General features: G+C 42.0%; 1 protein-coding gene and 3 non-coding genes across 5 annotated transcripts in view; all 4 read right to left on the bottom strand.

Moving 5' to 3' along the window:
• Positions 1-318: 318 nt before the first annotated feature.
• Positions 319-23,559, bottom strand: part of LOC121567280 (autophagy-related protein 16-1) — a 41,675-nt gene continuing 18,434 nt past the window's right edge. The window contains exons 7-20 of one of the 2 annotated variants that reach the window (XM_041877190.2): positions 23,227-23,292; positions 22,656-22,742; positions 20,017-20,079; positions 19,565-19,609; positions 17,979-18,081; positions 17,160-17,265; positions 13,635-13,705; positions 12,599-12,670; positions 10,703-10,823; positions 10,378-10,483; positions 5,430-5,579; positions 4,995-5,042; positions 4,641-4,742; positions 319-2,651 (exon numbers count right to left, since the gene is read on the bottom strand). In XM_041877190.2, the coding sequence (XP_041733124.2) occupies positions 2,558-2,651; positions 4,641-4,742; positions 4,995-5,042; positions 5,430-5,579; positions 10,378-10,483; positions 10,703-10,823; positions 12,599-12,670; positions 13,635-13,705; positions 17,160-17,265; positions 17,979-18,081; positions 19,565-19,609; positions 20,017-20,079; positions 22,656-22,742; positions 23,227-23,292 (1,234 nt within the window). In that variant the 3' untranslated portion in view covers positions 319-2,557. The remainder of the gene's footprint in view (positions 2,652-4,640; positions 4,743-4,994; positions 5,043-5,429; positions 5,580-10,377; positions 10,484-10,702; positions 10,824-12,598; positions 12,671-13,634; positions 13,706-17,159; positions 17,266-17,978; positions 18,082-19,564; positions 19,610-20,016; positions 20,080-22,655; positions 22,743-23,226; positions 23,293-23,559) is intronic. The other variant, XM_041877191.2, reaches the window with a different exon arrangement.
• Positions 10,917-11,184, bottom strand: LOC121568517. The gene has a single exon (XR_006001265.1). It is a non-coding gene; the product is annotated as a small Cajal body-specific RNA 6 (non-coding RNA).
• On the bottom strand, positions 16,614-16,885 carry LOC121568516. The gene has a single exon (XR_006001264.1). It is a non-coding gene; the product is annotated as a small Cajal body-specific RNA 6 (non-coding RNA).
• LOC121568518 lies at positions 17,592-17,852 on the bottom strand. The gene has a single exon (XR_006001266.1). It is a non-coding gene; the product is annotated as a small Cajal body-specific RNA 6 (non-coding RNA).

Below are 23,559 nucleotides of genomic sequence, written 5' to 3'. Positions count from 1 at the left end.
AAATTAACATTACATTATCTGGCAACAGCTTTTGTGGACATTCCTGCAGTCAGTATGCCAACTGCACGCTCCCTCAAAACTTGAGACATCTGTGGCATTGTGACAAATCTGCACATTTTAGAGTGGCCTTTTATTGTCCCCAGCACAAGGTGCACCTGTGTAATGATCATGCTGTTTAATCAGCTTCTTGATATGCCATGCCTGTCAGGTGTATGGATTATCTTGGCAAAGGAGAAATGCTCACTAACAGGGATGTAAACAAATTTGTGGACAACATTTTAGAGAAATAAGCTTTTTGTGTGGATGGAACATTTCTGGGATATTTTATTTCAGCTCATGAAACATGGGACCAACACTTGACATGTTGCGTTTATATTTTTGTTCAGTGTAGTTGAGGTGAGTCAGATATAAAAAATGGAATGGTCACTAAGTGAAATACGCTTTTCTGGGCAACATTTACTGAGCGTTTGCACCCGCTGTCGTCAGAGGCGAAAACATGACTAACAAAGTGCAAATTTGGGTGATTTCAGGAGAAGTGTATACTACAAAGCAGGATCAATGAGTTAGCCAGCTAACTTTGATAAACAGAAATAACTACAGATTTTCTGGTTCATTAGGAAAGCTAAACTAAGATATGCATTTTTTCAATCATACCATGCCTTTTTCAAGCTTATCTTTCTAAAAAAATACGTTTTTTCAGAATATTTAGGCAAGTTAGCTGGCTAAAGCATTGATCTTGCTTTGTAGTATACCCCTCAGGACTCAACGTTGTGGAACGTTCAGATATAAATATGTAGAACATGGCTCACTGACATATTGAAGGGAATGGGGTTCCCTGCCCATGTGGCAAAAGATAAATACAAGTCATTGATATTTAGAACAGCATCATGTAAAGCTGACACATATGTCATGTGTGTCAACGAGTCCATTGAAATGAAAAAGACTGGAACAAAAACAACATGTAGGTGTTAAGGAATGGAGCTCATCCCTAGTGTCTGGGGGACTACAGTGACTGTTTAGCGTCTTTTGAAGATTGGGGCAGCTTTAGGTCTACATAAAAGTTCCCATACAAATACATGATGTAGATTGGAACATACTGTAACTGCTTTTATATAGTGGGGAATCATGTCAGCTCTAAACAAATAGTTTCTTGCAACTTCCTGAACGATGCATCCCTCCAGGATACAACTTCCCCTGGAATCGAGGTGAGCTGACCAATAAATGGGTCTAGTAGTTGATTGATCAAGTACAGAGTTTCAAGAAGACCAGCACACGCTGTAGACCTAAATGACCAAAACGTTGCATTCTTTTGATGCTGACAGTGACTGATGGGACATAACACTGAACACCTGAATAAATAGGATCAAGCAGATTTGTGCCAAGTGTGTGGGTTCACTCCACTGTCTAGAGAATTGTCATCACAAACAGAGCATTCCCTGTTTAACTGTTACATGGAGGGCATGTTTCATTGTGATTGGCACATGATGAGTTTGTTATGGAGAATTGTGCGTAGTCTTGTCCACAACAACACGTCTTCACACTCCTTACAGCAGTGTTATTCAAACCTGGTCCGGTGGACCCACAAGGCGTGTAGGCTTTTGTTCCAGCCCAATACAACTACTTAAGCGGTTGATGTGGTGTGTTAGTGCAGAGCTATAACAACCACATAACAGACCCTGTGGGTAGCCAGGACAAGGTTTGAAGAGCACTGAATTACAGTATTAACTTGACCCTTGACAACCTCAATGCTCCCAGCCAGTTTGAGACAACCAACATCCAACCACCCACTGTGTGCCATTTCGGACACAGCCAGAAAGACAGGGAACTGCACAATATCAGTGCTCTCTGTTATTGTTGCAATGCATTCTTTTCTTTTAAGGCCAAAAACAGGAATCTGATTTAAAATTGAAACCTGGGCACAGTTTTTCAAGGTTATCTGATCGGATTTCGGCAATTGGATAGGATTAAACGTCAATGAATTCAAGTCAATTAATGTTCTATTAATTATATTTCTATGCATTTAATTCTATCCGATTGCCAAAATCCGATAACTTTTGAAAAACTAGGCCCAGGAGAAACAGACAGACTTCAACATTAAAAGCCTCTGCCCACCCCAAGGTCATGTAAAACTAACGATGTGTCCGATTGCAGCTGTAAAAAGAGACAATCCAGCTCTGTTTATAGTGGCAATTTGGCAACAACAGTCTAACTCACTCGCCTTGCCTCTGTTGGATATAATTTCAAATGGATATATGATAGCTTCTACTTCAAGAGAAAACTGCCTTCATGGCTCTTTTCACTGACACTTTCAACTGGACACCAACTAGCTCTCTGCTGCCACCCATGGGCCACCGGATGACCTTCCTATAGGCAAGAAAACCACCCCCCCCACGCATGTGAGCACAGAATGTTCCAATGCCAGTGAGGCAAAGTAATGGGCGGTTGGACATTAGAGGGTAGGGCTAGGGAAACCCCTGTCCAGTCTGTGCCTCCATTGAACAATCCAGACAGACAGCCAGCCACCCAATGGCAGAGGGCCAGAGCAGAGCATAGCCAATCACATGTCGGACCAGAGCACGGCCTTGCTGCCCTTCTCCACACTGACCACGTAGGCTCCCGACGGCGACCAGGACACCGAGTTGATGGCCGAGCTGAGAAGAGAAAACAGAACTGAGCAGGACGGCAGAACAGGAGTTTCAGGTAGAAGTTACCCCTTACCCCAAAGAGATGGAAAAAGTTCCCTTCCTTGCATCTGTGCCATAATGGCTTCTGTGACAGCATGGGCAGCGCCATTGAGGGCTTTCTTAATGTGGTCGTTTTTGTTTGTTTGTACTTTTAGCCCTTTTTCTCCCCAATATAGTGATATCGAATTGGTAGTTACAGTCTTGTCCCATCGCTGCAACTCCTGTACGGACTCAGGAGAGGCCTCTGAAACACGACCCTGCCAAGCCGCGCTGCTTCTTGACACACTGCTCGCTTAACCCGTAAGCCAGCCGCACCAATGTGTCAGAGGAAAAACCGTCCAGCCGGCGCCACAAGGAGTCGCTAGAGGGCGATGGGACAAGGAAATCCCGGCCGGCCAAACTCTCCCCTAACCAGGACGACGCTGGGCCAATTGTGCGCCGCCTCATGGGTCTCCCGGTCACGGTCGGCTGTGACGCAGCCTGGGATCGAACCCGGGTCTGTAGTGATGCCTCAAGCACTGCGATGCAGTGTCTTAGACCACTGCGCCACTCGGGAGGCCCGGCTTTCTTCATTTTAAAGTATTATATTTTCTTCTACTATGAGTCGGTCAACAAACTGAAATGGTGCATACTGCCACCTGGAGTGTGTTACATTTACATTTTAGTAATTTAGCAGACGCTCTTATCCAGAGCGACCTACAGTTAGTGAGTGCATACATTTTCATATTGGCCCCCCGTGGGAAACGAACCCACAACCCTGCGCCATGCTCTACCAACTGAGCTACACGGGGCCCTGTTGTCTGAACAGGCATAAACACAAGGTTGGTGATTTAATGCGGTCTGCAGTTATAGAATGTTTGCTTACAAGTATATTGGCTGATCCCTCCTGCTGACCTGGATGGAATGAAGTGATCTTTCCTTAACCCATAGCAGTGTTTGCCCTGTGTTCATTTAACACCAAAAAAATAATAATTTTGTAAATATTTTTTTTTACAGAGGAACACTTTGAAGATGCTAGAACTGTCAACATGTACTTTTCCTCTGCCAACAAGAGTAATGAACACTAGCATCAGACAACCCCATAGTAGAATAGTTTACCTAGCTATTTACCTAGTCAGCTTGTCGTTGTGTGTTCTATGTGAGAAATAAATATTCCTCTCGAGGGGCATTCAAGTTGCAAGTCCCACAGGGAGAGAAACATGCATTCTGATAAGCAGTCAATTCACATTCCTTAACGCAATTGCAGGAAAAACGTTTGATAGCCTTTGTTAAAAAGATGGGGATCCCAGCTTTCTATGGCTACTACTTTTCTTTCTCAACTCCTAATAACGAGCGATCTGCGCTGTATATCAGCATTGTTTAGGCGCATTTAGCCTCTGCAATTGGCTGTGAGTGCATCAGGGAGAACGGTGCTAAATGTAACAAGGGTCAATTGTAACATATTATTCTCTTTGTTAATGTTAAGTTTTTTTGTTTGGATATTAAACGCATTGATCATGTTCAGAGTTTGGGATCTAGTTAATGATTAGCCCAATGAGGTATGCATATGGGTAACACCATGTTTCAGCCTATTTCATTATATTCAGCATATTCTTTCCCCAATCATTTTGGAGTAGAACGTCCTATTAAAAACTCACCAGAACGGACCTTCTCACAGTCCTACAAAAACACTCCCCTGGGACCCTCCTCCACCCATCCTTCCCCGACCCTTGCCACCGCTGCTAAAATTCTAGGGGAAACACTGCACAGAAAGTCCCACCCAGCTCTCTACTTAAAAAATATAAAAAGTCCTCAATGGCCCTGCCCAAGTTAACAGGCTTTGTGGCACTAGAGCCGTCTATCCAAGTCTATGGCTTACCCTCAAATGCTGAACCTTAAACCATTAAAAACGTGCAAAACTGACTAGAGTGCAGTGTCAAAGCGAGACTTGATCCTACTCCGGAAATTCAAACTGACCAGTGGTTCTTGTCCAGGGTGCGCTCCAACTTGCCCGTCAGGACATTCCACACATACAGAGCTCCGTCTGCAGAGCCCCCCGCCACGTAACTGCCATCGGGACTGAGGAGAACAAGGAAACGGGAGGATCAAAACAAGGTGCTCGAGTGAAAAGTCATGGGACTGTGGTTGGAGAGGTGAGCATGTGCACACTTGCATGGAGGATGATAGGGAATTTGACCACGACCTTTGTTAGTAAAACTATAAACCAAATGGCACTCTATTCCCTACACAGTGCACTACTTTTGACCAATGGGCTCTATTCTATGTAGGGTGCCATTTAGGACAGCCTTGGTGTAAAATGTGTCCACTCACCTGAAGGTGACTCGGGTCCAGTCAGCGCCACACTTGAAGCCCTGAGCACTGGGAGGAGAGATGGGAAAACACTTGACATAAACCTCCAACACCACTAATCCACATCAGACCTGTGTTCAAATAGTACTTGGTTTCCTTTTAAATATGTCGAGTGTTTGATTGCACCTTGAGTGCCAGACAGGCAGGGTTTGCACTACTAGGACTATTCCATTGCCCACATACAGCATCTATTCACCAATAAGAATAAAGAGAATCTCTGACCACCAATGCAATCTCCTCAGATTATCTTAATTGACAATATGGGTGAAGCTCTCCATGACTACAAATATACTAGAAAGAAAACACAGAGTGCTGGCTTGACACACCAATTGGTGAGTGGTGGTCAGGTGAATGAGCTGGAGTCTACGGTACTAAAGCAGTGACATGTCCCCGTACCTGAAGGTCTGGCGGACCGCGTTGCTGCGCAGGTCGATGATCTTAACCAGGTCGTCCCGGGAGCAGGTGAGCAGTTCGGTGCGGTCGTGGTTCAGGTCAAGAGATGTGACTCGGCCCAGAAGCTCCAGCTCGCAGACTATACTCTCCGCTCTAAAAAAATAATAATAATTCAGAGCAACCAAATGAATACACAGGCTAGGATGGGCTACAGGACAATAGCAAGCTAAAAAATGGTAACAGTGTTACGAGAGGGGGGGGTATTCATATTAGAGCACACAGTAGCAAAATGAGTTTCTCATGGGACAAATTCAGGTAGGTCACTCCCCGTTTAGGCAGATTATCTTCCTCTGGGTTTGTAGTGAATACCCCCCCGGACAAAAAGACAGTGTCATGACAAGAAAACGACACCTTAGGCAAAGACCCCATACAACCATTCAAATCAAATCAAATTTTATTTGTCACATACACGTGTTTAGCAGATGTTATAGCGGGTGTAGCGAAATGCTTGTGCTTCTAGCTCCGACAGTGCAGTAATATCTAACAATTTCACAACATATACCCAATACACACAAAACTAGTAAGGAATGAGATTTAAGAATATATACATGGACAAGCAATGACAGAGCGGCATGGACTAAGATACAGTAGAATATTATAGAATAGAATGCAGTGTATACAGTGGGGAGAACAAGTATTTGATACACTGCCAATTTTGCAGGTTTTCCTACTTACAGAGCATGTAGAGGTCTGTAATTTTTTATCATAGGTACACTTCAACTGTGAGAGACGGAATCTAAAACAAAAATCCAGAAAAACACATTGTATGATTTTTAAGTAATTAATTTGCATTTTATTGTATGATGTTTCCACCCCCATGCTTCACAGTAGGTATGGTGTTCTTTGGATGCAACTCAGCATTCTTTGTCCTCCAAACACGACGAGTTGAGTTTTTACCAAAAAGTTATATTTTGGTTTCATCTGACCATATGACATTCTCCCAATACTCTTCTGGATCATCCAAATGCACTCTAGCAAACTTCAGACGTGCCTGGACATGTACTGGCTTAAGCAGGGGGACATGTCTGGCACTGCAGGATTTGAGTCCCTGGCGGCGTAGTGTGTTACTGATGGTAGGCTTTGTTACTTTGGTCCCAGCTCTCTGCAGGTAATTCACTAGGTCCCCCTGTGTGGTTCTGCGATTTTTGCTCACCGTTCTTGTGATCATTTTGACCCCACGGGGTGAGATCTTGCGTGGAGCCCCAGATCGAGGGAGATTATCAGTGGTCTTGTATGTCTTCCATTTCCTAATAATTGCTCCCACAGTTGATTTCTTCAAACCAAGCTGCTTACCTATTGCAGATTCAGTCTTCTCAGCCTGGTGCAGGTCTACAATTTTGTTTCTGGTGTCCTTTGACAGCTCTTTGGTCTTGGCCATAGTGGAGTTTGGAGTGTGACTGTTTGAGGTTGTGGACAGGTGTCTTTTATACTGATAACAAGTTCAAACAGGTGCCATTAATACAGGTAACGAGTGGAGGACAGAGGAGCCTCTTAAAGAAGAAGTTACATGTCTGTGAGAGCCAGAAATCTTGCTTGTTTGTAGGTGACCAAATACTTATTTTCCACCATAATTTGCAAATAAATTCATAAAAAATCCTACAATGTGATTTTCTGGAAAAAATTCTCAATTTGTCTGTCATAGTTGACGTGTACCTATGATGAAAATTACAGGCCTCTCATCTTTTTAAGTGGGAGAACTTGCACAATTGGTGGCTGACTAAATACTTTTTTCCCCCACTGTACATACATACTGTGTAGGGCGCATGCTAACCGGAGCTTATGATAAGCCAAATGGGATAAACTGGCTAAATTAGCTAGCTAGCCACATAGATTGTTAGCTAGCTACCAGCCACCCGGACAGTTGATGAAACTGGGTTTGCACAACCGAAGAATTTCTGCAGAAACCATCTCAGGGAAGCTCATCTGCGTTCTCGTCGTCCTCACCAGGGTCTTGACCCGACTGCAGTTCGGCATCGTAACAGACTTCAGCGGGAAAAACCCGGTTTCATCTGTACCGGGCAGATGGCAGACAGCGTATGGCGTCGTGTGGGCGAGCCGTTTGCTGATGTCAACGTTGTGAACAGAGTGCCCCATGGTGGCGGTGGGGGCAAAAGCTACAGTACAAACACAATTGCATTTTATCAAAGGCAATTTGAATGCACAGATACCGTGACGAGATGCTGCGGCCCATTGTTTCAGCATGATAATGCACAGCCCCATGTCGCAAGGATCTGTACACAGTTCCTGGAAGCGGAGAATGTCCCAGTTCTTCCATGGCCTGCATACTCAGACGTCACCCATTGAGCATGTTTGGGATGCTTTGAATCGACGTGTACGACAGCGTGTTCCATTTCCCACCAATGTCCAGCAACTCTGCACAGCCAATGTGGGACAATATTCCACAATCAACAGCCTGATCAACTCTATGCAAAGGAGCTGTGTTGCGCTGCATGAGGCAAATGATGGTCACACCAGATACTGACTGGTTTTCTGATCCACGCCGGTACCTTTAAGGTATCTGTGACCAACAGATGCATATCTGTATTCCCAGTCATGTGAAATCTATAAATTAGGGGCCTAACCTTATATTAACTGTAACTCAGTGAAATAGTTGCATGTTGCGTTCATATTTTTGTTCAGTGTAGTTATCTTTGTCTGCATTTCCATTAACTTGACTAGCAGCAGGTTGAGCGGATGGACAACGCAGGGGCAAGTCCTCTTTATTGCTTGTTAGCTGATGAATTTCAGTACAGCTGTGGCAGTCAACTCGCAATAACAAGCTATAGGAGATTAGTAAATACAAATTGGAAATTAAGTTTTAAATTGTGCTTCACATGAAATCTATATTCCATGTTGCATATTATAGCTCCAGTGTCACATACCCCAATATTGCCTCAAATAATTGCTAGTGTATCATAGTCTTAAGGGGGGGGCCTATAAAATTACATTATTTCCCCAAATTCTGTTTTCTCAGTTACATTTTTTCCTGGTTTTGGATCATTTAGTATTTTTCACTCTCAATTTCAATTATTTATAGAGAAACAACAAAATGGGATGTTCCGAGTCCATGTCAATGCTTAAATCACATCAGAATACAATTTTTTAGGTCTTAGAATTGAGTGTAATTCCCCTTTAATTGCGCTTATAGGAGAGAGTAATGTGTTTGCCTAGCTTAGTTTTTGTACTGCTGCTGCTAATTTCATGGCAGAGTTTGAAAAACAAATGGGAGGCATACACTAGCAGTCAAAAGTTTGGACAAACTTACTCATTCAAGGATTTTTCTTTATTTTTTAAATGTTTTAACATTGTAGATTAACAGTGAAGACATTAAAACTATGAAATTACATATGGATCATGTAGTAACCAAAAAAAGTGTTAAAACAAATATTTGAGATACTTCCGTTCACCTACTCTGCGTCTCACAAAGACACAGCGGTTAGAACCAAAAATCAAAAATTTGGACTCATCAGACCAAAGGACAGATTTCCACCGGTGTAATGTCCATTGCTCGTGTTTCTTGGCCCAAGCAAGTCTCTTCTTATTATTGGTGTCCTTTTAGTAGTGGTTTCTTTGCAGCAATTCGACCATGAAGGCCTGATTCACACAGTCTCCTCTGAACAGTTGCGGTTGATGTGTCTGTTACTTGAACTCTGAAGCATTTATTTGGGCTGCAATCTGAGATGCAGTTAACTCTAATGAACTTTTCCTCTGCAGCAGAGGTAACTCTGGGTCTTCCTTTCCTGTGGCGGTCCTCATGAGAGCCAGTTTCATCATAGCGCTTGATGGTTTTTGCGACTGCACTTGAAGAAACTTTCAAAGTTCTTGAAGTTTCCCGGATTGACTGACCTTCATGTCTTAAAGTAATGATGGACTGTCGTTTCTCTTTGCTTATTTTAGCTGTTCTTGCCATAATATGGACTTGGTCTTTTACCAAATAGGGCTATCTTCTGATTGATTGATAGAGAATGCCAAGAGTGTGCAAAGCTGTCATCAAGGCAAAGGGTGGCTATTTGAAGAATCTCCTTTTTTTTTTTTTTTTTTTTTACATGATTCCATATGTGTTATTTCATAGTTTGATGTCTTCACTATTATTCTACAATGTAAAGAGTAAAGAACTGTAAAAATAAAGAAAAACCCTTGAATGAGTAGGTGTGTCCAAACTTTTGACTGGTACTGTCCGTTAAGCTTTACTAGGGATATGGTTACAGTGCCTTCGGAAAGTATTCAGACCCCATGACTTTTTCCACATTGTTAGGTTACAGCCTTATTCAAAAATTGATTAAATTGTTTTTTCCCCCCTCCTCATTCTACATACAATACCCCATAATGACAAAGCAAAAACAGGTAATTATAATTTCTTTCTAATTTATGAGAAATAAAAGTAAATATCACATGGATGACCAATGGAAACAGGATGCAACAGAGCTCAATTTTGAGTCTCATAGCAAAGGGTCTGCATACTTATGTTTTACATTTTTAATAAATGTGCAAACATTTCTACAAACCTGTTTTCGCTTTGTCATTATGGGGTATTGTGTGTAGATTGCTGAGGATTATTATTTTTTAAATCAATTTTAGAATAAGGCTGTAACTAACGTAAACAAATGTGGAAAAAGTCAAGGGGTCTGAATACTTTCCTAAGGCACTGTAGGTTCACCGTTTTGGTAAGGTTAATGGGGCAATCTGCAGTTTCGTTATAAATTTTCTGACTTGTAAATTAAAATGTACCCATTGACTCTTGAAGAATATAACTTATAAATGCTTCATGAGCTTAGTTCAACGCTTTGTTTCAACTGCGGATTGCCCCTTTAAGGTTAGTGGATAGTTAGTTGGATGTCTATAAGCCATCTATTGAGGACTATCTGAATAAAGTGTCACCCTCCACACTCACCTGATGTCCCAGAACCGCACTTTCTTATCAAAATGGCCGCTCATGACACACTGCTCTGTGCAGACTATGTCATTACAGCTGGATCCAGCAAACACAGTCTTCATGCCTGAGAGGAAGAAACATAGTAGGGTTTAGAACTGACCAAAGGCTTCATCCACAAGAAAAACGAATCCCCAACGAGTAGAACATACACTGAATCCGCATTAATCTCTTAAAAGCCATTTTGTGTGGCTGAAAAAAACCAAATCCTTTAAAGAGGAAACCAGAGAAAGAGGAATGTAAACAAAATGTTAACACCAATGGGGAAAATAAAAAACACTCTTACAGACTTTGCTGCGCAGGTCCCATAGTTTCAGAGTCCTGTCGTAGCTCCCTGAGACAATGCGAGCGTTGTCCAGGAGAAAGCGAGCCGCCAGCACCTTCCCACTGTGGCCTGTCAGCGTGTGCTGGGGGGAACAAAAATGAGCGTTTCTTATTGGCCCAGCCACGTTAAGGTGAATGGAAAGTGCACTGCCCTTTGTGTTTGAGAACACAGGTATGGTCTCAGTTTGAAAGTTGAGATCAGCGGCCCAGCCCCGTACCACAGCTTGATACCCCTTTGTGATTGGTTCTGTTGGATGTCCAGCAACACAGTGACGCCATGGTCTCTTAGAGACACAGGATGTGAGGTCATCCTCTCTGTCAGCAGCCCCTGTGTCCAACGATGCACAACTAGAGCATGCTGGGAGTAGAGCAGGGGCTGTTGGGAGCCGATGGATAGCAGGGAGTGGAACTGGGCATCAGACCTTTTACATTACATCATTGACCATATGACTTCTGCAGTATCTGACAAACACAGCCTAGAAGGACATTTTAGCCTCCAAAAAGGGGCTCATGTTCTTATATACATAGGGACAGAAGTATTTCCTGACCACATAGCATGGATCATAGTAAGTTACAGTTTTTCAGGAAAAACTGCTGAACCCATCCTAAGAACCATCTAGGGATGTTCCCGACAATCTTTCTTTTCTTCTTTCGACCAATTGATTAGTCAAAAAAAATGTAAACGTGTATTTTTCCATATGTGTTTTAATAAAATCAACTATATGTACTGAGCTTGTCTGATGCTTTAAGCACGCTGTTTGATTAAATAATTACGACACACAAATGACTCAAGATGAAGATAGCCTAACCAGAAGAAAAAAACCCAGATTCTTCCATTAAGCTGCTGAAGTTGCCGGTAATAGGCTAAATTTCATTTATAATAGTCTTTATAGCTCAAAATGATTGTCATGTGGTTAATCTAAATGAAAATGATACAAATCTAATAGTAACTTTATTGCCATTGCCAACTATGTAATAGCCTACATAAGCCAACAAATAACATTGCAGCCTGCAGTTAGGAAATATCCTGCAAAAAATAAATATCCTAGAAATCACATTGGCTATACATGGCCTGTCTGCAACGTACTTGAAACCTCGTAGCAACTATCAACTGTGTCCGGCCTGAAGCTCACGCTAGCAAACTTCTTATAAAATATTCTGGGCCCTCAGTTTCCCCACCAGTGAGCTCGGTACAGACACAGCTGTAGGCTATTTGTGCAAGGGATATAAAGTAAATCAGCTAATTTGATGTTTCCATTGGATCAGAACATTACATTTTCCCCTTTCATGCCAAATGGTTATCGAAAGGGAGACAGCTGGAAATATTTTTCAAATACAATGAGGAACTATTGTCATTCTCAATGGATTCTAAAAACAGACTGTTTACTTGCAGTTTGAAGTGAAAAAATATGTACTGTAAATGTAGGCTACTACTGGTGATATGTAATGGGGAATTGATAGACACTAACAATCAAAGGGCAAACAATTCACACAAATGAAGTTATTAAACAATGAATGCGCACAAAATGCCGGGAGAGATAGCATTCTGAAGAGACGTGCCTTGCGCATCTTAGCCACACTCCCCTTCTTGGACCATGGCATTCCCGCAGCCTAGTCAATGGATTAGTCCACTGAGACAGGCGCAATTCAGACAGGTGTCTCATGTGCCATGGAAAAAATGATATCTATTTTTGACTGCTCAACTAAAGAAAATCGCGGTCGACCTACAGCCTATCGACCAGTCGACTAAATGGGGTCAGCCCTACAACCTACACTTCATTGCTTTAGCAACAAAGACAAGCGAATGAGGTTTGTTTTGTTCTGGATGTATAGAAGGGCCCTTCTGAGACATACTTACCCTCAGTCTGTAGTCATCCACAGTCCAGATTCTACTGGCAAAGTCATTGGACGCAGCCAACAAGTAGGAGCCCTGAGACACACAACATCACACAGTTAAACAGTGGAGTGGAAAAGCATCATTGCAGTCAGAAGGTCAGGTAGGTCATTCAATTCTATTTAAAAAACCTAAACTCTGATGCCCACTGAAAATGAAACAAAATCTAGTACAATTTTCAGGTTACAACAGTTCACAAAAGACCAAAGATCTACAGTTGTGACTCCAGCTTAACTTGATGTGCAAGCATCCACAAGCAAAAAACCAACAAGGCAACAGTTCACATGTCGTCCCGCAATTAGTGACAACAATTCAAACGGGCCAGGAGATATGCTTGTTCAAAGTTTGGACTTTTGTAAATGCCAGTGCTCTATGGCAAGATGCATCATTCACCTACGTTTCGTCAAAATTGGGCTAGTGGTGTCAGATATTGCGTGTGACTAACGTACGTACAAACTGAGACGGATCCATAGTCCCCCCTCCGATTTCTATTACTAGCCATGCTACAGGGCAGGGTTGTGGTCAATTCTACTTAGACCTTAAATTTCCTGAAACGGAATTGACCCCAACCCTGCTGCAGAGGCACGAAAGCAGAGATTGCCTGTGACCTGAACAGGGGAAATTAGGGCCACGTCTGAAATGGCAGCCTATTCCCTATATAGTGCACTTCACTGCACTATATAGGGCAGGGTTCCTTTTATTTTATTTATTGTTGGACATAAGACTAAAAACACCAGCAAATCAGCTCCAAGTGATTAAACTTTTGGAAATCTGTACTCTCACGACTAAGAGAAATATATGTGATCGTATACAAATATAAGCAAGTATTATGTTTTAGTCAAATATTGTATCCGTTTGGGCTTCTTGTGGTCAATTTGCAACCTACAAATTATTTGTAATTATGTTCTGGCCCCCTGACCATCGGCTGCATCTAGTTGATGATCCCTGATATAGGGTGACATTTTAGACAGGCTAGGAGATTAAGCAGGATGACACTCACAGCACTGTCAAACTCTATACTGGTGATCCCGGCGTTGCTGCCAGTCAGAGCACCCTTCGGCTCACAGCGACCTGCACACAAGAAGAAAACATGGGGTATTCATTAGTGCACACTGTAGCAAAATGTTTTGCAACGGAAAACGTTTAGCAAGAAAACAAGCCTTTATTGGACAAGTTCAGGTTAGTCCCTTCCCGTTTCCACCCATTTGCTTCAGTTTGGTTCCTAGTGAATACACCACAGAACCATACCCATTCGGTGCCTAAGGAAGTTCTACTCAAATCTTAGAGAGACAAATAAATGGCAGTCAATTTGAAAGGGAGTGACGTCTGGGCCATGATAATTGTAGCACGAGATGGAAAACAAAATGTTTATGGGACGAGTTCAGGTTGTCCCTCCCCGCTTCAGTCAGTTTTCTTTTGGCGGCTAATGAACAAGACCCAGGATAGACTGCTATAATACAGAACAAGGGTATACATTAAAATACACACTGACTGAACACAGACCACCAGTTCAAATGACAAGCTCTAGGGCAGTTCTATGCAGCTGTGGTGAATCATCTGCATTGACATTAGGGGTGTGAACATTTAAACGAAATTTGGCTCCTTAATGTTAAGAGAAATCCCTAACGAATAAACAATGTTTGTTTTTCCCCCCCCCAAAAAATTACAAGCACAGTGCAGCTGGCTTGCCTGCACTTTCTCGTTGCTAATGATGTGAGCGTGTGTTCAGTCTTCGGTCTGTTTCGTGTAGAATATCCTAGCCTATTCATTGATGATAGGCACTGCTTTATTGAAGTTGCAAGACATTGCAAGCCAAGAAATTGCGCAATACAGCATTCCATTGCGAGATACAGCTTTTGATTGCTGATAGTTAGGCCTAGTGCACGGTTCTGACTCAGTCTGCCTGGTGGCCGAACTGCCGATACTGTGCCCCCCCCCCCCCCATGAAAGATGTGTTTGTGTTCTCAGAAGTACGGCAACTAATCAGTCTCCTCCATTCCAAAAATACTGAATCTTAGGAGTCGATTCCTAGCGGACGATTCCTACCAAAGAAGACAAACAATGTCCTTCCCTGACTTTCCCTAAATGTTTGTATTTTACATTGCACATTTTTTAATCATAAACAGAAAAGTATTGAGCCTTTTTACCTATTTTTTCATACCTATTTACAACTTAACCCACCAAGACAATGCGCTGTAGGATGTTAGTACCCAGCCATGCGCTAATGCGTCTCTCTCGCCTCACTGAATGACAAATGGATGAATGGGAAATAATCGTGCATGTTACTTGACAATTGAATTTAAATTAGGGCTAACTGAATGATAAGGAATACCTATTTCTTAGCATTGGCACTCATGTTTATAGCAAATAATTTGCCTTCCGGGTTGATATTGTCTTTTACGTTTAAAATGTGTAAAAATAAGCAGTTACAGGACTGTTTCATTTACTATAACTCTAATACTAATCAAATGTATTGTAAGAGAAACAAAAACATGCTACGTATTGCAGTAGGCCTTTAGAATATTGCAAAACATATCGTTCACTCTATCCAAGTGAGGAGAAGCAAACGATGCCTGTCAGCCTGCGCAGTCAGCCCATCCAAACTACACCGGAACTAATTTCACACATAAGAGCTGGCCTAAAGTCAGCCTGCGCAGTCAGCCCATCCAAACCACACCGGAACTAATTTCACACATAAGAGCTGGCCTAAAGTCAGCCTGCGCAGTCAGCCCATCCAAACTACACCGGAACTAATTTCACACATAAGAGCTGGCCTAAAGTCAAGATTAAATTGACAGTCTGATGAGTGACAATATTAACAGTTGTCAAATTGTACATGAAGAGATGGGCGCAGCTTGGAATTGACAGATGCGGGGAAAGGAGCATCACTATCAAATCCTCCTTCAGAGTCACATGCAGGTAATACGTTTTGATTTCTATATAGTACCAGAAAGAGCATATTCAGCAGTTTCTAATATACTTCCCTTTGTCAAATAACAAAATTGACGAGGTGCAGCTCTGTCCATGCGTTCAGCACATGACCACTCGCATTGTTCTGGCTACTAAGCAAAGGCTAGTAACATAATAAACGTAAAATATGCTATTCTGTTTTTTTTTTATACATTCTTATTTCCACAATGTTTTTTTAGACCTGCAAAAATGAAATAATGGATTTTTCTTTGTGATGGATTTAACTCTTGAACTAGTGGTTTTACGTTTTTACTTCTAGCCTAGAGCAGGGGTAGTCAATTCTTACACTACGAGGTCCGGAGCCTGCTGCTTTTCTGTTCTACTTGATAATTAATTGCACACACACCTGATGTCCCAGGTCTAAATCAGTACCTGATCAGAAGGGAACAATTAAAAAATGCAGTGGAACTGGCTTCGAGGTCCAGAGTTGAGTTTGAGGGGCCTACAGTAACGAACTAATGAAAATGCTATTACGTTCTTTGAAATAATTGTTTTTTTAGTATTCTAATGTTACTTAAGACATTCATAAACACAACCAAATGATTATTCTTCCGATAGCATATATTAAATATATTTATTAGACTGTTAGAATGTTGATGAGTCCTTGGCTGGAAATAGTGTCGAAAATAGGCTATAGGTCTATGTTTTTCACTAGGACTTAGTAGAATTATACAAAACATATCCTTCACTATCTAAACAAATAACTATTGTTATATTTTCACATGGATATATTTCCACAAATATTTATTTATGCAATTCATCCTTTGTTTATGCACTATTTGGGCTTATGTTTGCACACCTTGTGGGTTGATATGCATCTGATGCGTATGCTGAAGGGAACGCACAACATTCTCAACATTCTTTAGGGGGTAATTATAGGCTGAAAGGCCTATAACGGAAAAACGAAACAAAAAATTGCTGTTTAACCAGTAAGCAAAATTGTCCATTTGTCACATCCCTAATTGACATACTCCCGTTTGGTGCGCTCTAATCATGCTCCTTTTATGAAGGTCTCAGCTTGAAAACTTGAGATCATCTACCTATCCCAATCCCACACCCCCAAAACTCCTTAGTGATTGGTCATGTTGGATGTCCATCATCACTGTGACGCCTTGGTCTCTTACAGACACAGGATGTGAGGTCATCCTCTCTGTCAGCAGCCCCTGTGGCCAACGACGCACAACTAGAGCATGCTGGTAGTAGAGCAGGGGCTGCTGGGAGCCGAAGGGGACAATGGGAAGGGACTTGGGCAATCAGACCTTTTACATCTCATCATTGACCTCCAGATCTACAAAAGTCACACACACCAGTCAGACACTTTCCTCATACAAAGACCCTAGCCCTGTTTGAATACACAAGAAATGCACCTTCCTTCCTCTCCTTGAAGAAATTGCAAATCTGACAGTATAATTGGCGGAAAAAACCACGGGCTGGAAACCATGTTCTTACCTATCCAATCGTATTCAAAATCAGTGATTACCTCAAGGAAAGCAGGAGGGAAGCATTTTGAAGGTTTTCGAGCAGGGCCAGACATACATACTGTGACGTCACGTACCTGAGACCACCTCCCACAGTTTGACCCTGCGGTCCATCCCTCCGGTGGCCAGGAGTCGGGAGCCTGGGCTGAACCGCACCGCATTCACCTCCCCGTCATGGGCTTCCTGAACAGACAAATGCCACACACAGTGGGTGACCAGAGGTCATCAGCGTCACCGTGTCAATGTGGGCACATATGCAACTGAAAACGTTTCAAAAGGGGTTTGCGACAGAAAACAAGATCTTATTTGACGATTTCTTCCATTTGGTGCATAATGAATATAAATCGGGTTAACACAGTAAATACAGGTGGTGACTGAAGATAGAGGTAGTTTTTAAAACACAAACAAATATCATAAACACTTTCTCAATTGGTGCACAGCTCCTTTGAAAGCCCATAAAACCAATTTAAGTATTTTTCTTTCTCTCTTGCATCTTTTTCTGAAGTTTAGGTCTCAACCTGAAAACTTGAGATCTACCAATCCCACACCCCGATACTCCTTGGTGATTGGTCATGTTGGATGTCCGTCATCACTGTGATGCCTTGGTCTCTTACAGACACAGGATGTGAGGTCATCCTCTCTGTCAGCAGCCCCTGTGGCCAATGATGCACAACTAGTGCATGCTGGGAGTAGAGCAGGGGTTGCTGGGAGCAGAGGGGACAATGGGAAGGGACTTGGGAAATCAGACCTTTCACATCTCATCACTGACCTTCAGCACCTGACCTAAAAAAGGCTCCCGTCTTTCGTGAAAATGAGTGTGTGTGCGAGAGTGAGAGCGAGAGCTGGCCTGATCTCAAAACACATTGTGTGTAGGAGAATGAAACGAAGATACTTACAAATACGTGGAGGGCCGTGGAGGGAACACGGACATCGGCACACACTCCGGAGGGGGTCTCTGTGTTTTCAGGTGACGTTCCGTGCCAGTTCCCAGGACGACGTCTGCCAACAGAGATGCGAGCTGTCAATCAATCCAGTCAGATTATCACGCATGTTTGAGATTGACTACATTGCAGTCGGTCTGCTCAGAACTGCTGATCTACAATTCACCTCGCATCCCAAATGACTTGCCTACCCATTATGTGATTGAGATAGGCAATTCTGCACTATCGCCCAAACTAGTAATCACCTCAAATGCGCAATAAAAAAATAAAAACATTCTGAGGAGTCGAAATACAACCATAGCGCAACATGCAATGGTCCCAGGGAAGCCAGTGCATGATCAGAAAGCAGAGCTATGGGAGAGGGAAGAAGTCAAGGAAATCTTGTCAGGAAGCAAATGGAAGCCAGGGATTTCTAGGATCACAAATCAGTTGCCGCTAACGGCCAAACTACACTGCAAGCGTCACATAGCTGAAACGGTCCCACTTGTAACCAACGAGACATGCAGAAGCAACTCACAACTGGCTCACACTTTATTTTAATCTCGGTTTTTACACCGACGGAAAACGCAACGCTTGCAAGGTAGTTTCGGAGTAAATCCACACAGGAAATCCTTCAACCATCAAACTAGGTTACATACTATAGCCAATACGCTATAGCCAAGTGTCATGGTAGCTAGCAAAATAGTGTAGGAGCAGTTGCCAACTGTAAACAACTTTAGCTAGCTAGCTAGCTAGCTAGCTAGCTAACCATCATGGAGTGAAACAATTCACTTAATTACAGTAAGCCAACAAGGCACCGCTCTTTGTTAGTTAACGTAATGCTGCCTCAAACTGATAAGATAAATATATTTGAAGTTACCATGGTATAGACTTGACATCTAACAACCCATATTAATGTTTATATTTAAATTAATTAAAAAATATATATATTTTACTGCTTATCAAAGTTAACTGGCTAACTTAATGATCCTGCTTTATGGAACACCCTTAAGTCTCCAGGCTTGTTTGCATTTTACATACCGGTATAAGGGGGGAAAATCACAAACACAAAGACGCAGGCGCTTTGAAAAGCATGTCAGTATGTGGTAGACTTATTAGAGGGAACACTTTGGAATGATAAAACCAGTTACCCCATTCACATTAGATGGAATTAGGAAGAGGTGAGTTCCGACTCCTTTGTTTCCACAGAATTGATGAATTAGCTTTGGAACAACTTCCAAACTTCTAAATCCTGGCAAAAATAGGATTTGAAAAAAGCCATTTAATTACTAATGAAGCAATAGTTATGTTAGAGACCCCGTTTTAAATCAATCGATCAGTTTAAGATTTGCCACTGTCATTCCCAGATTTAAATCCCACGTAGGAAACAAAAGATCTGACCAAGTGTGTTAATTTGTTTTCAGTGAGAATCCAAATGTAAATAGTGCAATCATCATGGATTATTTTTTGTAGCGACATCAAGATGCCTCCTCTAACACGCACATACACACAGGCCCACACACACATCTGTGAGCCCTACAGACACCACAGTGACGTTTCACCTGGAGTCTGGAGGGAGGAGTCCAGACTGCACAGACTCAGACACGCTGCAGACAGACAGACAGAGAGAAGCCATCATCAACAGGATGGACACACACAACCAGAGAGGATCCACATGGGAACCACAGTAACATCAGGGAAAACGTTTGAAAATGTAATGCAACAGAAAACGAAAATGAGCCTGTCCAGAGGTGCATTCATTAATGCACACTGTAGCAATACTTTTTGCAACGGAAACAAGCGTTTTTTTGGGGGAGGGACACATTTAAGTTAGTCCCGCACTGTTTCGGCCTGTTTGCTACTTAGTGAATACACCCCTAGTAGTCAATCCCCGTTTCAGTCGGTTCTCTTCCGTTTGGTGCCTTATGAACACATCCCAGGACAGACGACCAGACAGACACCCATAGAGTGGGAGGCATCAGCCACACAGAGAACCAAGCAAATGCGTACCTACCCAAATATGTTGGAGATTGAGTCCAACAGGCCGCTTTGAGGAGGCTGTCCGGAGATACGTTTACTACGAGAGAGGAAGACCGAGAGGAGGGTTATTTCATATGCGACGCAACACCTCTGCCAACAATATACGGCCTGGTCCAGAAATGTCTCTAGCCCCAACTTTCTAAGCACTTGTGTAGATTTGAAAAGATTCGATAGATAAACCAGACCTGGGTTCAAATACCATTTAGGGTTGTTCAATTATTTTCATAGACATTTGGAAGTAAGTATTTGTATTATATACAGTACCAGTCAAAAGTTTGGACACACCTACTCATTAAAGCGTTTCTTTATTTTTACTATTTTCTACATTGTAGAATAATAGTGAAGACATCAAAACTATGAAATAACACATATGGAATCATGTAGTAACCAAAAGTGTTAAACAAATCAAAATATATTTTGTATTTGAGATTCTTCAAATAGCCACCCTTTGCCTTGACAGCTATGCACACTTGGCATTCTCTCAACCAGCTTCATGAGGTAGAAAACTGGAATGCATTTAAATTAACAGGTGTGCTTTGTTAAAAGTTAATTTGTGGAATTTAATGCATTTGAGCCAATCAGTTGTGTTGTGACAAGGTAGGGGTGGTATACAGAAGATAGCCCTATTTGGTAAAAGACCAAGTCCATATTATGGCAAGAACAGCTAAAATAAGCAAAGAGAAACGACAGTCCATCATTACTTTAAGACATGAAGGTCAGTCAATCCGGGAAACTTCAAGAACTTTGAAAGTTTCTTCAAGTGCAGTCGCAAAAACCATCAAGCGCTATGATGAAACTGGCTCTCATGAGGACCGCCACAGGAAAGGAAGACCCAGAGTTACCTCTGCTGCAGAGGAAAAGTTCATTAGAGTTAACTGCACCTCAGATTGCAGCCCAAATAAATGCTTCAGAGTTCAAGTAACAGACACATCAACCGCAACTGTTCAGAGGAGACTGTGTGAATCAGGCCTTCATGGTCGAATTGCTGCAAAGAAACCACTACTAAAAGGACACCAATAAGAAGAAGAGACTTGCTTGGGCCAAGAAACACGAGCAATGGACATTAGACCGGTGGAAATGTGTCCTTTGGTCTGATGAGTCCAAATTTGAGATTTTTGGTTCTAACGCAGAGTAGGTGAACGGATGATCTCCGCATACAGTGAGGGAAAAAAGTATTTGATTGATTTTGTATGTTTGCCCACTGACAAAGAAATGATCAGTCTATAATTTTAATGGTAGGTTTATTTGAACAGTGAGAGACAGAATAACAACAAAATGCATGTAAAAAATGTTATAAATTGATTTGCATTTTAATGAGGGAAATAAGTATTTCACCCCCTCTCAATCATAAAGATTGCAGAGGGGTCAAATACTTATTTCCCTCATTAAAATGCAAATCAATTTATAACATTTTTTACATGTGTTCTTCTGGATTTTTTTGTTGTTATTCTGTCTCTCACTGTTCAAATAAACCTACCATTAAAATTAGATACTGATCATGTCTTTGTCAGTGGGCAAACGTACAAAATCAGCAGGGGATCAAATACCTTTTTCCCCTCACTGTATGTGGTTCCCACCGTGAAGCACGGAGGAGGTGGTGTGATGGTGACACTGTCAGTGATTTATTTAGAATTAAAGGCACACTTAACCAGCATGGCTACCACAGCATTCTGCAGTGATACGCCATCCCATCTGGTTTGCGCTTAGTGGGGCCATAATTTGTTTTTCAACAGGACAATGACCCAAAACAAACCTCCAGGCAGTGTAAGGGCTATTTGACCAAGAAGGAGAGTGATGGAGTGCTACATGAGATGATCTGGCCTCTACAATCACCCGACCTCAACCCAATTGAGATGGTTTGGGATGAGTTGGACCACAGAGTGAAGGAAAAGCAGCCAACAAGTGCTCAGCATATGTGGGAACTCCTTCAAGACTGTTGGAAAAGCGATCCTCATGAAGCTGGTTGAGAGAATGCCAAGAGTGTGCAAAGCTGTCATCAATGCAAAGGGTGGCTACTTTGAAGAATCTCAAATATAAAATATATTTTGATTTGTTTAACACTTTTTTGGTTACTACATGATTCCATGTGTTATTTCATAGTTTTGATGTCTTCACTATTTATACTACAATGTAGAACATTTAAAAAATAAAGAAAACCCCTTCAATGAGTAGGTGTGTCCAAACTTTTGACTGGTACAGTATATATTTATTTTAATTAAAGTAGAAAATACACAGAGTATTTTCAAATACAACAAATAAATACTCCCATGCATTTGAACCCAGGTCTGTATGGTATTTGAAATAATGAATTTGGAAATAAGTATTTGGAAAATACTTCCAATAGAAGTAGTTAATTCGGGCCATTTATTTGAAAATACTAAAATACACAGAAAATAAGTACTTAATGAACAAATAATTTGAACCCAAGTCTGGTATAAACAACATGCAGATTGGCGAAGATTTCACCCAAGCCTTCCATAGGGCAAGGTGGAGCTACTTCCATTGTTTAGATCTATCCAATTCTTACAGATCTACATCAAGTGTGTAGGACTGGCTATAGCGGCCGTTTCTGGACTTGGTTTCACTAAGAACATGTTTGAGTCACACTCCCACCTTGGGGTGCGGCTGAGCGGCCGGTTGGGAGAGTCCTCTCCAGTGCCCTTCCCAGAATCCTCAGCTAGAACCTCGATGTCGTCGTCGCTGAGGACAGGAGAACAGAAAAGTCATAACCACCAACACTAGGGGTGAGTCTCAATTGTATTTCCATGATCCCTCACGTCCTCTCTCCTTACTAACTGTGTAGTGATAAACATTTTAATATTCAAATGCATTTTATTACTACAATATTTAAATCAGTCTACCTCAAATATTTTACGGAAAATGAAGGGGATGATGAAGATGCTTTGCGACAGTAAGGGAATCTGATTTGATTGGTTCTCAATTCGCGTCTCAAACACTTCATTCAGGAAAAAGTGGAGTTAGCCTGCCCCGGAAAAGGTTAGAGGTGAAGCATTCCTTGCCATAGAAATGTACCTGACTAAAAGGTGAGCCAGCTTCGTGTCAACGGTTATCCCCAGTTGAGCTCAGAACTGACCAGTTTAGCTCACTAACTCCTCTCTCCTGCTTCGTAGTATATCCCTCTGCTCAGAGCAGACTTTGTGGTTCTACGGTAAATAGTACTCACGGGTCCATGGGCAGGGGCTCCTTCGCAGCATCTGCGAGCTCTTTCTGAAGCTTGGCTTGTCTGCGCCTGGAACGATAAGCACAACAAAAAAACATAAAATGCACCCATTACTGGATTGCACAGCAACCTAACACTTATTTGGAAGGTTTTACTTAAAATGAAGGTGACGTGGTCGTTTTGCCTACTTTAGTTGAATCCATTGATTACTACTTTCTCCGGATAAGAGCGTCTGCTACATGATTAAAATACAGAATATACTAAAATTGCATGCAGGCCACTTGGGGGCACCTAGACGATCGATCACTGAGCCACAACTGGGTCGCCAAGCCTTCT

This window comes from Coregonus clupeaformis, chromosome 6 (genome assembly GCF_020615455.1).
Source record: "Coregonus clupeaformis isolate EN_2021a chromosome 6, ASM2061545v1, whole genome shotgun sequence".
NCBI lineage: Eukaryota > Metazoa > Chordata > Actinopteri > Salmoniformes > Salmonidae > Coregonus > Coregonus clupeaformis.
This window is presented reverse-complemented; position numbering and strand designations above follow the sequence as displayed.